The sequence below is a fragment of the Myxine glutinosa genome, chromosome 11 (assembly GCF_964187855.1).
Source record: "Myxine glutinosa chromosome 11, kmMyxGlut1.1, whole genome shotgun sequence".
NCBI classification, from domain to species: domain Eukaryota; kingdom Metazoa; phylum Chordata; class Myxini; order Myxiniformes; family Myxinidae; genus Myxine; species Myxine glutinosa.
Genome location: NC_136271.1, coordinates 89,290,346 through 89,307,164, shown reverse-complemented (window position 1 = coordinate 89,307,164; position 16,819 = coordinate 89,290,346). Strand labels below are relative to the sequence as shown.

At 39.9% G+C, this 16,819-nt stretch overlaps 1 protein-coding gene across 8 annotated transcripts in view; it reads right to left on the bottom strand.

Annotated features, from left to right (window-relative positions):
- Window positions 1-16,819, bottom strand: part of LOC137437105 (neuronal cell adhesion molecule-like) — a 361,237-nt gene that overhangs the window by 33,268 nt on the left and 311,150 nt on the right. For all 8 annotated transcript variants that reach the window (XM_078786852.1, XM_078786854.1, XM_078786851.1 and 5 more), the window contains 4 exons: window positions 11,177-11,292; window positions 5,176-5,365; window positions 3,546-3,668; window positions 2,498-2,665 (listed from right to left, as the gene is read on the bottom strand). In XM_078786852.1, coding sequence (XP_078642978.1) covers window positions 2,498-2,665; window positions 3,546-3,668; window positions 5,176-5,365; window positions 11,177-11,292 — 597 coding nt within the window. The remainder of the gene's footprint in view (window positions 1-2,497; window positions 2,666-3,545; window positions 3,669-5,175; window positions 5,366-11,176; window positions 11,293-16,819) is intronic.

Below are 16,819 nucleotides of genomic sequence, written 5' to 3'. Positions count from 1 at the left end.
CAATTCCTCATTTGTCAAGGTGTGGATATGCACCTTCACAATTAATTAATGCGAAGATGATTCTGAGGTGGAGAAAGAAAAAGTAGTTGACATAGGGATTTTACATTATACACCATTTATTTAAAATCTTTATGCATCTATGCGTCTAAAGGAACCAAATATACTAAGGAGGGGAATAATATGATGGTGTGAATATGTGAAGGGCCATCTTTACAATTAATTAATTAATTAATTAATTAATGCAAAGATTGGAGAGGGCAAGAATATGTGAAGGAAGATCTTTACAATTTATTAATGCCAGTATGTTCAGATTGGAGAGTTAAAGAATATGATGGGGGTACAAAGAGGCAATGGTGTGAATATGTTAAGACGCTAGGATTGGAAGGGGAAGAATAATATTCTGAGGTGCGGAATCAAAAGTTTCCATAGATAGGGATTTTCTATTATAAGAGATGTCCCAGAACCAACATTGTCCCACTACTATTACATCATTTTGAAAGTCGTGTATTGGCTGAATATCCCATGTGAAGGACGGAATACTTTCTGATGACGTACCTACGTCTAGCAACATACAACAGGTGTAAAAATAATTCATATCTAATGGTCATGTTATTCGGGTTACAAATAGCTCAATGTCTGCAGATCATCATAATTTTTACTTATTTTCACCTGTACTGGGTGGAGGACAGACCACGCATAATCAGTCAAATTAAAATTCACTACCTTACTGTTAAGAAGGAAGTCGAGGAAGCGATAAAAGCAATGAAGAGTGGAAAAGCGGGAGGGCCGACGGAAGTTGTGGGAGATATGTTGAAGGCAGCAGGAAGTTGGGGTGTGAAGAGAATGACAGAGATCTGTAATCTGGTGGTGAAAGAAGGCCGCATTCCAGTGGCTTGGGAACTGAGTACCCTCGTCCCTCTATACAAGGGGAAAGGTGACCCTCTGGAGTGTGGCTCGTACCGAGCGATAAAGTTATTGGAGCATGGAATGAAGGTATTGGAAAGGGTGTTGGAGAGGAGGATAAGGAAGAAAGTGAAGATCGACGAAATGCAGTTTGGATTTATGCCAGGAAGAGGAACGACAGATGCGCTTTTCATTGTGAGGCAGTTGCAGGAGAAGTACATGGATAAGAGGAAGAAGTTGTTTTTTGGGTTTGTTGATCTGGAGAAAGCATTCGATAGGGTTCCACGCAAAGTATTGACATGGGCATTGAGGAAGTTAGGAGTGGAGGAATGGTTGATCAGAGTAGTGATGGCAATGTACAAAAGAGCACGCACAGCTGTAAGGACGAAGGACGGGAACAGTGGTGAGTTTGAGGTGAAGGTGGGAGTGCATCAGGGGTCGGTACTAAGTCCACTACTATTTGTAGCTGTGATGGAGGTGCTGGCTCAGACCGTAAAGGAGGGTTTACCATGGGAGTTGTTGTATGCAGATGATCTGGTGTTGATTGCGGAAAATATGGATGGACTGAAGGAAAAGATGAACAAGTGGAAGGAATGTATGGAGACAAAAGGTCTGAAGGTGAATATCGGAAAGACAAAGGTGATGGCAAGTGGTAAAGCATGTGGTGAGGTGGAAAGAACTGGGAAGTGGCCGTGTGCTGTGTGCAGGAAGGGTGTCGGAGTGAACTCCATTCAATGTACAATGTGTGCTGAGTGGGTTCATCAAAAATGTAGTGGTCTGAGAGGGTCATTAACCAGTGTGGCAGCTCCATTCAAATGTAAGGTGTGCACAGAGGGAGCTGCAGATGGAGGAAACGTTGAGTTGGATCTTGGAGACGGCGTGAAGCTGGAAGGTGTGAAAACATTTTGCTACCTCGGAGACATGCTGAATGGAGAAGGTGGATCAGACTCGGCAACGGTTGCTCGAGTGAGATGTGCATGGAAGAAGTTTCGGAAACTGAGTGGCGTGCTGATGAGGAGGAGAGTGTCGCTGAAGCTGAAGGGAAAGGTGTATGCTGCATGTGTGAGAAGTGTTATGATTTATGGGAGCGAGACATGGGTAATGAACTTAGAGCAGCAACGAAGGCTGGAAAGGGTGGAAATGCGAATGGTTCGATGGATGTGCGGAGTATCGTTGAGAGAGAGGAAGACAAATGATGAATTGCGAAAGATGATGGGAATATTGCCTGTGATTGATGCTGTGAAGAGGAACAGGTTGAGATGGTTTGGTCATGTATTGAGGAAGGATGAAAGTGACTGGTTGAGAAGAGTGATGGAAGTTAATGTAGAGGGAAGTAGAGGACGGGGAAGACCGAGAAAGACTTGGCTAAATATGGTGGAAGAAGAAATGCGGGCAAGGGGGTTAACAAGGAGAGATGCAGAAAATAGGGCAAAATGGAGAAGATTGTCATGGGGACCGCAAGGCTAACCCCCGCTCTAGCAGGGAACATGGCCTTAAAATGCATGTTGTTGTGTTGTTGTTGTTGTTACTGTTATAATCATTGAAGTTAATGACACCATTTGTTTGGGAGAAGGTGATATATCATGAATCTTACGTTTTACATCCATCCTTGCTTCATGGAGGGTCACAGGCCCAAGTCCAGCATGAGTAAAAGCCTGTACGTAGACCTTGTATATAGAATCTGTGGGGAGGCCGTGCAGTGTCCACTCCGATATATTCGCAGCTGAAACGTTGATGGTTTTTACAGGTCCTGTGCTGTTCACTGTAGGCAGAGAGGAAAATGACACCAGGCGCTTGAAGCATCCTTCTGACAATGTGCTTCCCATACTATTAAAGATCATGTTAGAATGTCAGTTTATTATTTAACATGATCAATTGCACCTCTTCCTCTCGTCTATGAAAGACTGCTGACACACTATTCATTACCTCAAGGCTCCTATTATGACAAAGCAATGCATCACCAAAATTCAACTGAATATGCACGTTTCCGCGAAGGCTAGCTTCCATCTCAAGGTGCTTATTTTATGCCCTGACAAAGGGTTAAAGCCCAAAGTCAACCGCACCTCATTTCCCATGTTGTGGCAAATGCACTCTAATCAACTATCGGTTGTTAAATACATATCAGTTATCACTAGAATACTCTTTAAAATCACTGCGATCACTTTATACCCGCCCTCAATTCCCCCTTTACCATCTCGTGTTCCTGCTACACCTACGTTTACCCTCCATTTACGTTTACGTTTGCTTATCAACAACACTATCACTTATAAACAACACCATCTTTAAACTCCGGTGTTACATGCCATTCTATTTTACTTCCATCTTGATTAGGCCTCTCAGATGAAAGTCCTTCATAATCAATGTATTGAAATATAATTAATACATTCCACTTTTAATTAACCTTGTTAATAAATACTTTCCTCTCACTCAGTTTCCCAAATAAAACCTTGACTGTGATTGTACTGGACAGGCAACTTGACTGATGTAAGACAGAGAGAAGAGAAGAGGAGAGAGAGCAAGAGACACACACACAGACAGACAAAGAGGACGAGATAGACAGAGAGATAGGCACAGTATGACAGACAAAGAGTAAGAGATAGACAGAGAGACACAGAGACAGTCAGACAGACACAAAGACCTACCCAGCTGGTAATGGAGTTTGTATCCAGTCAGAATGCCGTTACGCTGAAGCGGTGGGCTCCACTTCACACGCACGACATCATGGCTTAGATGTACCACCTGAAGCTCTTCTGGAGGACCAGGAACTTCCCAAGGGTAAAACAAGCCACACATAATGCCCATTACTCTCAGATACTAAAAAGGCCTCCTCCCCACTCCCTCTGCTCAAATGGCCTGTTTCCATGGTAACAACACAAATTACAGTCAAGGCCCATTGCACTGTTCTCAAGCCGTGGGAGAGCAAAAGTGGATGAGAGGATTTTTGGAGCCCGCACACCATGGCTAATGGGCCTGAAAGCCATAAGGCTTTATGTGGCGGGCCAAGACGATTCTTGCAATCAAGAATGCCGTAATCCCTTCGCCTGCTGCATACCAAGTAGGTAACAAAGTCTTTGGACCGATTTGGCCATTTCAATGACATATACGTGTGTATAAATAAATATATACATATATGTGTAGATACATATATATATATATATATATACACATGTATATACACAACTTCTCTCCGTATCAGATGAAAAATCTGAGCTCTTTCGCTCTTTCTCGTAAAGAAAGCTCTTTCGGCCCATAAAAATATTACCTACATTAAAGGGATTGTATTTTGACCTTGCACCTCCATCGTCACACATCCTTCTCCTGTCCATCACTTTGCTTCCTCTACCCTCTCATTTATTCCATCTCCTCCTGTCTTCCTTCATACTTTTCTCAATACCCTTCATCCCGATCTCCAAAGCATGCTTCAAATGAAAATATTACACACAGATGAGTTATCGATATTTGAAGATAGAAAAATGTGGTAACGTTACAAATTAGGTTTTTATGATTCATAAATACGTGTAATTTTAAATTTATTTAACTTTTTTCTCAGCTGCGCATTTGCATTTTGATGACCACCCCCACCCGGCACCCATCCCCGAGGTATCAATGTCATCGGATATTAGCATCATCAATTTGTGCATGTCATAAAAAGTTGTCGCACCGTAGGTTATTTGCTACGTCGTGCGCCTTCTTTAAATCAATCATCTTATTGATGGATCTCAGCTGTATGCTGAGGTGCAAGGTCTGCTTCTTCACCACTTTGGGCAGGTTGATGGTCTCACCGTTCTCAACTGCTCTCTACTGCTTCGTATATCTTCTCACCTCTGTGCTATGTTCCTCCCTGGCTGCTTCCTAGTCATACAGGCTCCTCCAGCAAGCCATACCACGTTACCCTTCCAAAATCTTGCCTTAGTTTTCACTTCTGGCCCTTTATTTTCTCTCTTCTCTCAAAGATGCAAACACATCTCCAAGTCTGTCCAGTCATGCTCTTCCGTCTAGCCATTTAAGCTTTATTTTAAAAAAAACATAAAAAAATTGTTTGTCACTGTGATGATTCTGATTTTCGGCCACCACATGTTATAACATGGAAAGACTTGAACTTTGCATCAATAAAAAACAAAAACATGAAGTTGCTGAATGCAGTAAGCTATTACACTATACACATGAGAGTGATGGAATAAGGATAAAAATTACCCAGCGTGTATGACAATAAATCCGAAACATTGCGGCAAGCGTTCTTGCATTTTAAATCCAATGCACAGGTTTACACACCTCCTTCAGGTGTGACAAAATGCTGTGTGATGCTGGGAGGCCCATCATATTTGCCATTGTAGACATGCACAGTGAGGCTGTACACACTGTAAGGTCGCAGGTTGGGCAGAAAACCCTGGGTAACCCGCCCAGGAAAGGACATGATGTTTGGTGCTGAACTATCTTCAAGACCACGGATCCAATACGACACCTGTGCCGGTTAATGGAGGACAAAGAGATTCATAAATTTTTGAACGATGTTGCAATATAATACAGGAAACAAAGTGCAGTGTCGTTTTGTTTTAGAACAAGAATGAATGCACTGTAGTCACAACCTGTGACAAAATCCGGTAACAGGTCAATTGGGAAACACGCATTTAAAGCATTGTTAAAACTTGAACAGTGCCATTGAGAAACACACATTTAATGCGATATTAAAAGATGAACTCAACACCTCATCCACGTCATCCTCCACACAATTATATCAGAACGAGCTGATTCGTCAAATGGTCACGGATTGTTTAGCCCCAATGTGCCCCCATTCAAAAATTACGTAACGTTTTTTTTTTTTGAAAGGCCAATACGGTACCGCACATGCTTACGGGCTTGATTTAAGCTGACTAATAATTTTTATTTGACAAATGATTCGATTATTTGGAGTCCGTCATCGTGAGTTACACTCGACCCAAACAAAGCCAATGGAATCCGACACAACAAACCCGGGCAGTGTATAATTAGCAGAGGCCTGATGTCTTAGGCCCACCACAAAATGAAGATGGTGGACATATTATTTTGTTTGGGTGCCATGGCCATGATGGGTGGAGTCAAGTGACAAATGTGGGTGGAGACTAACAGCTGTCCCAGCAATGGGTGCATATTTAAAAAATCGACCCCCAACAAGAACCACAACAACAGCAACACCAGAGTTCCTGTAGACATGCAACTTGTGAATACTTTCTGAAAGCACTGTATCCTCGGCCACCGATACGGGAAAACCTACAGTTGCTTGTACTGTATTTTGCCTTCTCCGATCCACAATTGTCATAGTTTTGGTGATTATGGATTCTCTCAACTAAAAACTGCACTTTGCAGAAGAAAATTGTTTATGGGCGATGACATGATTATCCAAATCCTCAATTTGAGGTAAATCATGCCATCAATGTATTTTATAGGTTTACACTAAATATGCTACAATAATCATGAAACACAGGGGTCATACATTATGACATGTTGGGGTATGAGAGGGGGTTAGTACTTGGTTGGATCAGTATGTACATCACATGCATGATACATGGCATATACAAAATGGAGTGTGGGAGAGTGGGGTAATGGGGAGTGTTGCTCATGTATGAATCATGATGTATGAATATATGGGCTAGCAAGATAGCTTGGAGGCACGCACACTCGCCTTTGAGCTGTCTAGCTTGTGTTCATAACCTCGACCCAACGATAAACTGTCACCCTGGTGTTTCGCATATACGGTGATGCATCGATGTGTAAGCCTGGACACCCATCTGCAAGCACTGGTTGGTGGTGGATTTTAAAGATGCAACAGTGCGTTCTACAAAGAGTAGGTGAGCATTCACCAGCATCCGAAACAAATTACAAATTCCTGCCTAAAATTGGGAGTAGCAAGTGGTCTGGTTTTCTTCAAGATTCCTTCACACCAGGTTACGCTGCTTACTACTGCTTACTACTGCTTACTATTCGATCAAGAGTGTGGTTGTTGTCTGGTTCAACAGCTCCTGTGCTAAAACAAATTATTTAACCCACATTGTTTGCAGGTGACATGCGAATGGCCATCTTCAGCTACTAAGGGCAACCATGACGATATCAGAATGTTTCGAATTTTGGGGGAATTTTTCCTCCAATCAAAATGATGAAAATGTTAAAACAAATGTTAATTCAATCAAATGTCGATTCTGGATGATACGCCAACTCCCTTTCCAAGTGTTTCCAAAACAAAATCATCCCTGGTAATGGGTGATTTATTTTGTTTGCTACTGCGGAAAATCCGATGCTCGGCCATAAAAGTGTTTGGGCAAGAATAACGAGAGCAGTTTCTCTGCAAAACCGTTTAAAATAATACATCGAGTGCACCAAAACCCTGTCATTTGAAATACCGCAGAAGGCCTCATGGTAAAAGCTCCATCATCTCGAACAATCACCGTGGATTTTCTTGGCGCATGGCCATCGGTGCTGCTTTCACTCTCAAGTATGAATCCTCCTAACTACAAGCTCCGTCTCAAAGTGAACAAGAAATTGACGAGATGTACATATTTTAAATCACTGAGAATAAGAATCAAATGCACAACTTTGATGAGACGTACAAACACACAGAAATAATTAGAACGACAGGCTGCACAGTTTAGGTTTTGTATCCACCGATACGCTGGGCCTGCATCCGGACCTGAACCAAAATCGAATCGGCTTGTTTCCTGTCACCTACCCAACTCATCCACCAAGTTTATCATAACCCGTCAACAACTTTTTGAGATATCGTGTTATGTATATCCTTTTGTCGATTTCTCTCAATGGTGAAGAATTACTTAAAAATAAAAAATTACTGTATCAGGATTTGGATCTTCACAAAAATCGAACCAATTCGTCCTTGTCGCACACCCAAGCTGTCCACCAAGTTTAGTCCAAATCTGTCTCCAAATTATTGATATATCCCGCTTATAGACAGACAAACAGACAGACAGGGGTGAAAACATAAGCTCCATCCAGCTTTGGTAGTGGAGCATGTCTGGTATTCCTAAGATTTTAATCAAACACCAAAAATCACAGATTACATGTGAATCACACCACCATCTTTTATCTTCCCCATCCAAAACCTTGATCTTTTCTACCCCTGTTAATTCACCCCAGAGCCACTTTTTTGAAATACCGACTTCTTTCCTGGAAGTCATACCACTGTCCATGTGTTTTTTTTACCTCTTCCACCCCACCCCGCTTCCCACGCCTCCTCCCCCCAAGCCCTCTACCTCCGACAGATCTCCCGATGTCCCTGCTCTCAAATGTTGTACTTGTGTGCTTCCCCCTCTCTCCCCATCTTGTCTCCTGCTCCTTTTATTTTGTCTTGTGTCCGTTTTTTTTGTCATTAATGTTAGCTCTTACACGAGCCTCGATCTTGTATACAAAAACCCCCCCAAAAAACAAACAAAACAAAAAACACTTTTTTTTGTATACTGAATCGAGGCTCGTGAAAGAGCTAACATTTATATCACAAACAAATCAACCAGACAAACAAAATATATAAAAAGAGGTAGCGGAAGACAAGATGGGGAGAGAAGGGGAAGCACACAAACATAACATTTGAGAGCAGGGAGATGTGTGGGAGGGAGAGGGCTTCGGGGGGGGGGAGGCGTGGGAAGGGGGGGGGGGGGGTTGGATAAGTATAAAACACAAGGACACCAAGGACTTCCAGGATAGAAGTTGGCATTTCAAAAAAGTGGATTTGGGGTGAAATTAGCGGGGGTAGAAAAGATCAAGGTTTTGGATGGGGGAAGATAAGAGATGGTGGTGAACAGCTGTTTTAAAGACCTGGAGGGTGGAGTGGGATTGAAGAGAGTGAGGGAGTTTGTTCCAGAGGCGGGAGAAAAGAGGAATGAAGGAGTGAACGTGAGCAGAGAGTCTTGATTTTGGCAGTTTAACCATAAGAGGGTTGCAGCCAGATCTTGTGCGACCTGTAGGAATATTTGCGGGACAGAGCCCAGAGAGGGCTGGGGGGGGGGGGGGCAAGGCCAGAGAGGAGTCGGTAGAAGACGGAAAGACCACCAACCTGCCTGCGGTGAGTGAGTGAGTGAGAGGCCCTTGGAGTTAGCTTCATCACGGGAGATTCCAATGATTCTGAATGCTTTGGTTTCAACGGCGTGAAGACGAGCTAGGTGTGAGGCAGGAGCACCAGCCCAGAGGGGAGAGCAGTATTCCATTGAGCTGCGGATGAAAGCCTTGTATGTGGTGAGCAGCTCAGGTGTGCCAAGGAAGGACTTCGCACGACGGAGGATGCCCAGTCGGCGACTGGCTTTGGAGGCCAGATTTGAAATGGCAGATAGTGAGACCCAAAAGCTTGAGTGACATAATTTCTTGGAGTTGATTATTCAGAAAGTGGATGGGAGGGTTGTCCAGTCGATCTTTTCGGAGAGACATCGTAAGAGAGTGAGATTTGTCAGGATTGAAAGACATGTTCCACTTGTTTGCCCAGTCTGTGATTTTGTCCAGGTCTGCAGAGAGTGAGGAGGCTGCAGACTGCCGATCAGAGGGATGAAGAATGGAGCGAAAGAGAGTGGAGTCATCAGCAGAGATAGAGAGGATTTTTGAAGAGAGTCAGAGAGATCATTGATGAAGACCAGAAAAAGCACAGGGCCCAGAACACTGCCTTGGGGAACTCCAGCCTGAACAGGAAGAGGAGATGAGAGAAACCCATTCAGGGCCACACGTTGCCTACGACTAGAGAGGAAGACATTATTACACCACTGAACATTATTGTTAACCAGAGAATTTTGAAATATGATAGAAAAGCTAAATATGTTTGTCAGTGAAGCTGAAATCTCCTACTAAAATGAGCACGTCAGTCCATCCATCCGTCAGCCCTGGTGTTGGGCAAGCGGCTAGGGTGAGGGCTTAGGATCCGAGGATCCTGGGTTCGAATCCCGGTCAATCGCTGAATTAACGCCAGGGGGTTGACTCAGCCTGTCATCCTTCCGAGGTCGGCAAATTGAGTACCAGTTCACTGGTAATTCCCTGTTTGTCATAAAAAGGCGACAAAAAGGGTTGGCGTCAGGAAGGGCATCCAGCCGTAAAACATTGCTTCAAAAAGGGGACCAAAAAACAACAATCACGGTCCCCGAAAAAGGCCAACCCCCGCTTGCGGGGAAAAATGGCCTCTAAAGGTGGTTTTTTAAAATTTATAGTCCATCCATGTGTATCACGCTTTATCATAAATGATTCCTCCTGTTGTTGCTTCAAAAAGGGGACCGAAAAACAACAACAACCACAGTTCCCGAAAAAGGCCAACCCCCGCTTGCGGGGAAAAAATGGCCTCTAAAGGTGGTTTTTATTCCTCCTGTTGTGCAACAATAAAAAATTGCAAAGCTAATAATCGATTTACTTCGAACAAAAGTTTCACAAAGTTATAAAACGTCATGCCCATTTAATCATGGGTTTACCTTTTAGCAGGCTTTCGGGTTTGATGTAATGTTACCAACTTTACCATTCTTATTATTCTACATCAGGAACCCTTTAGAATAAAATGTGATGGACAGGAAAAGAGCACACAAAATTATTTTGCACATGAGATACAATAGCTGCCGGTGCCTGTACCCGTATATAGTCCGTGCTATAGCTGCCGGCACCCGTAACTATATATAGTCCGTGCTACAGAGGGAAAGAGAGGGATAGAGGGAGAAAGAGAGGGGCAGAGAGGGAGACAGAGAGGAAAAGAGGAGGAGATAGGGAAAGGGAAAAGAGAGGGAAAGAGGCGCAGAGGGGGAGCCAGAGAGGAACAGAGGGAGACAGAGGAAAAGAGAGTGAGATAGGAAAGGAAAAGAGAGGAGCAGAGGGAGAAAAAAAGGAACAGAGGGAGACAGAGAGGGAAAGAGAGGAACAGAGGGAGAAAAAAAGGAACAGAGGGAGAAAAAAAGGAACAGAGGGAGACACAGAGGGAGAAAAAAGGAACAGAGGGAGACAGAGGAAAAGAGAGTGAGATAGGAAAGGAAAAGAGAGGGAAAGAGAGGAACAGAGCAAGAAAAGAAAGACAATTATAAAAACCTTTTATTTATGCCAAATTGTATCAGTCGGTTTTTTTCTATTTACACAATTGTCATATCTTAACATGAAAATAACAATGTGGTGAATAAAATAATAAACAAGCTTCACTGAACTTTCCTTGTGCTTGTGGTCACAACCATGTGATTATGCAGACTACGATATGACAGAAAAGCAATGGTTGATGTTCTGATGTTAATGACAACCCTGATTCACTATTAAAATGGATTGGTGCTCAAACTACTTATCTGACCTTGTAACCTTTCAGATGACCCCGTATGGACGATACGTTCACCAGGTCCCATGTGACCTCAGCCATAGTGCTGTTCATTACGTCGACCTGAACGTCATCTGGAGCGTGGAGAGGGACTGTGAGACAAAAGGGAGGAATATGTAACCTGCAAACCCCCAACTGTCTGTATTCATATTTTGGGGGGAAGAGTAAGGAAATGCATATACAACATGCAAAGAAGCAAAAACATATAATGTAAGGACTATACAACATGCAAAGAAGCAAAAACATATAATGTAAGGACTATACAACATGCAAAGAAGCAAAAACATATAATGCAAGGACTATACAACATGCAAAGAAGCAAAAACATATAATGTAAGGACTATACAACATGCAAAGAAGCAAAAACATATAATGCAAGGACTATACAACATGCAAAGAAGCAAAAACGTATAATGTAAGGACTATACAACATGCAAAAAAGCAAGCACATATATAATGTAAGGACTATACAACATGCAAAAAAGCAAGCACATATATAATTATATAAGGACAATACAACATGCAAAGAAGCAAAAACAAACATGTAATGTATGGACAATACAACATGCAAAGAAGGAAAAACATATAATGTAAGGACTATACAACATGCAAAGAAGGAAAAACATATAATGTAAGGACTATACAACATGCAAAGAAGCAAAAACATATAATGTAAGGACTATACAACATGCAAAGAAGAAAAAGCAAATAATGTAAGAACTATACAACATGCAAAGAAGCAAAAACATATAATGTAAGGCCTATACGACATGCAAAGAAGCAAAAACATATAATGCAAGGACTATACAACATGCAAAGAAGCAAAAACGTATAATGTAAGGACTATACAACATGCAAAAAAGCAAGCACATATATAATGTAAGGACTATACAACATGCAAAAAAGCAAGCACATATATAATATAAGGACAATACAACATGCAAAGAAGCAAAAACAAACATGTAATGTATGGACAATACAACATGCAAAGAAGGAAAAACATATAATGTAAGGACTATACAACATGCAAAGAAGGAAAAACATATAATGTAAGGACTATACAACATGCAAAGAGCAAAAACATATAATGTAAGGACTATACAACATGCAAAGAAGAAAAAGCAAATAATGTAAGAACTATACAACATGCAAACAAGCAAAAACATATAATGCAAGGACTGACTATACAACATGCAAAGAAGCAAAAACATATAATGTAAGGACTATACAACATGCAAAGAAGGAAAAACATATAAGGTAAGGAGTATACAACATGCAAAGAAGCAAAAACAAACATGTAATGTAAGGACTATACAACATGCAAAGAAGCAAAAACATATAATGCAAGGACTATACACCATGCAAAGAAGGAAAAGCATATAATGTAAGGACTATACAACATGCAAAGAAGGAAAAGCATATAACGTAAGGACAATACAACATGCAAAGAAGCAAAAACAAACATGTAATGTAAGGACTATACAACATGCAAAGGAAAAACATATAATGTAAGGACTATAGAACATGCAAAAACAAACATGTAATGTAAGGACTATACAACATGCAAAGAAGGAAAACATATAATGTAAGGACCACACAACATGCAAAGAAGGAAAAGCATATAATGTAAGGACTATACAACACACAAAGAAGGAAAAGCATATAATGTAAGGACTATACAACATGCAAAGAAGCAAAAACAAACATGTAATGTAAGGACTATACAACATGCAAAGAAGGAAAAACGTATAATGTAAGGACTATACAACATGCAAAGAAGCAAAAACGTATAATGTAAGGACTATACACCATGCAAAGAAGCAAAAACAAACAAGTAATGTAAGGACTATACAACATGCAAATAAGCAAAAACATATAATGTAAGGACCACACAACATGCAAAGAAGGAAAAGCATATAATGTAAGGACTATACAACATGCAAAGAAGGAAAAGCATATAATGCAAGGACTATACAACACGCAAAGAAGCAAAAACATATTATGTAAGGACTATACACCATGCAAAGAAGGAAAAGCATATAATGTAAGGACTATAGAACATGCAAAAAAGGAAAAGCATATAATGTAAGGACTATACAACATGCAAAGAAGGAAAAACGTATAATGTAAGGACTATACAACATGCAAAGAAGCAAAAACGTATAATGTAAGGACTATACACCATGCAAAGAAGGAAAAGCATATCATGTAAGGACTATAGAACATGCAAAGAAGGAAAAGCATATAATGTAAGGACTATACAACATGCAAAGAAGCAAAAACGTATAATGTAAGGACTATACACCATGCAAAGAAGGAAAAGCATATAATGTAAGGACTATAGAACATGCAAAGAAGGAAAAGCATATAATGTAAGGACTATACAACATGCAAAGAAGCAAAAGCAAACATGTAATGTAAGGACTATACAACATGCAAAGAAGGAAAAACATATAATGTAAGGACTATACAACATGCAAAGAAGCAAAAACAAACATGTAATGTAAGGACTATACAACATGCAAATAAGCAAAAACATATAATGTAAGGACCACACAACATGCAAAGAAGGAAAAGCATATAATGTAAGGACTATACAACATGCAAAGAAGGAAAAGCATAAAATGCAAGGACTATACAACATGCAAAGAAGCAAAAACAAACATGTAATGCAAGGACTATACAACATGCAAAGAAGCAAAAACATATTATGTAAGGACTACACAACATGCAAAGAAGGAAAAGCATATACTGTAAGGACTATACAACATGCAAATAAGGAAAAACGTATAATGTAAGGACTATACAACATGCAAAGAAGGAATAACATATAATGTAAGGACTATACAACATGCAAAGAAGCAAAAACGTACAATGTAAGGACTATACAACATGCAAAGAAGCAAACATATAATGTAAGGACTATACAACATGCAAAGAAGCAAAAACATATAATGTAAGAAATATACAACATGCAAAGAAGGAAAAACATATAATGTGAGGACTATACAACATGCAAAGAAGGAAAAGCATATAATGCAAGGACTATACAACATGCAAAGAAGCAAAAACGTATAATGTAAGGACTATACACCATGCAAAGAAGGAAAAGCATGTAACGTAAGGACTATACAACATGCAAATAAGGAAAAGCATATAATGCAAGGACTATACAACATGCAAAGAAGCAAAAACAAACATGTAATGTAAGGACTATACAACATGCAAAGAAGGAAAAGCATATAATGTAAGGACTATACAACATGCAAAGAAGGAAAAGCATATAATGCAAGGACTATACAACATGCAAAGAAGGAAAAGCATATAATGCAAGGACTATACAACATGCAAAGAAGCAAAAACAAACATGTAATGCAAGGACAATACAACATGCAAAGAAGCAAAAACATATTATGTAAGGACTACACAACATGCAAAGAAGGAAAAGCATATACTGTAAGGACTATACAACATGCAAATAAGGAAAAACGTATAATGTAAGGACTATACAACATGCAAAGAAGGAATAACATATAATGTAAGGACTATACAACATGCAAAGAAGCAAAAACGTACAATGTAAGGACTATACAACATGCAAAGAAGCAAACACATATAATGTAAGGACTATACAACATGCAAAGAAGCAAAAACATATAATGTAAGAAATATACAACATGCAAAGAAGGAAAAACATATAATGTGAGGACTATACAACATGCAAAGAAGGAAAAGCATATAATGCAAGGACTATACAACATGCAAAGAAGCAAAAACGTATAATGTAAGGACTATACACCATGCAAAGAAGGAAAAGCATGTAACGTAAGGACTATACAACATGCAAATAAGGAAAAGCATATAATGCAAGGACTATACAACATGCAAAGAAGCAAAAACAAACATGTAATGTAAGGACTATACAACATGCAAAGAAGCAAACACAAACAAGGACTATACAACATGCAAAGAAGCAAAAATATATAATGTAAGGACTACACAACATGCAAAGAAGGAAAAGCATATAATGTAAGGACTATACAACATGCAAAGAAGGAAAAGCATATAATGCAAGGACTATACAACATGCAAAGAAGCAAAAACAAACATGTAGTGTAAGGACTATACAACATGCAAAGAAGCAAAAACAAACATGTACTGTAAGGACTATACAATATGCAAAGAAGCAAAAACATATAATGTAAGGACTATACAACACACAAAGAAGGAAAAACATATAATATAAGGACTATACAACATGCAAAGAAGGAAAAGCATATAATGTAAGGACTATACAACATGCAAAGAAGCAAAAACGGATAATGTAAGGACTATACAATATGCAAAGAAGGAAAAACATACAATGTAAGGACTATACACCATGCAAAGAAGGAAAAGCATATAATGTAAGGACTATACAACATGTAAAGAAGGAAAAGCATATAATGTAAGGACTATACAACATGCAAAGAAGCAAAACCAAACATGTAATGTAAGGACAATACAACATGCAAAGAAGCAAAAACAAACATGTAATGTAAGGACTATACAACATGCAAAGAAGCAAAAACAAACATGTAATGTAATGACTATACAACATGCAAAGAAGCAAAAACATATAATGTAAGGACTATACAACATGCAAAGAAGGAAAAGCATATAATGTAAGGATGATACAACATGCAAAGAAGGAAAAACAAACATATAATGGTTTTGTTGATACTGTCATCACGCTGATATTATTTTAGGGATCTCAATCCTCTGATTGGATTGTGCAACTACCTGAATATCCTCTGATTGGATTGTGCAACTACCTGAATATCCTCCGATTGCATTGATGATCAAAGCTTTATTACCTCTGGCACCAAAGGTGGGCAGAGGTTATGTTTTCACCCCTTTCTGTCTGTCTGTGTTTGTGAGCAGGATATCTCAAAAAGTTATGGACCGATTTGGACGAAACATGGTGAATATATTGTATGTTTGACACGGACGGAGTTATTAGACTTTCGTTAGGGCCAGGATGTAGACCTGGCCTAACAGTGGGATACAAAATGTAAATGGTTCAGCCTGGTGGAGGTACAGAGGCCTGCAAAAGTATTCACCCCCTACCACTAATGCTACATTGAGATGAATTACGAATGATGTAGAAACGATTTTTCCAAATGAACTTTTTTTATTCATAACTGCAGAGATCAAACTAAACACTTATCGTTGCAGTAGGTTAGAAGTCAGAAATACCTGTAAAAAGCATGTACAAATTAAAATTCACTGTTTGCAAAAGTATTCAGCCCCTCAGGGCAGTACTTGGTGGAAGCACCTTTTCAGCAATGACTGGTATGGGTTGTTTTTTTTTTGGAGGATCTCTTCCAGCTTTGCACATGAGATTGTGAAAAGTTCAAGTTTTGTCTCGTCTGACCACAGAACGTTTCTCCACATGGCCGCAGTATCATGAAGATGCTTTTTCACAAACTCCATACAAGCTTTCAGATGTGTCTTTGTCAGTAATAGCTTCTTTCTAGCCACCTGTCCATAGAGGCCAGCTTTGTGAAGGGAATGGGATATTGTTGATTGATGAACACTGACCACCATCTTGGACATAGAGCCTTGCGGATCTTTCAA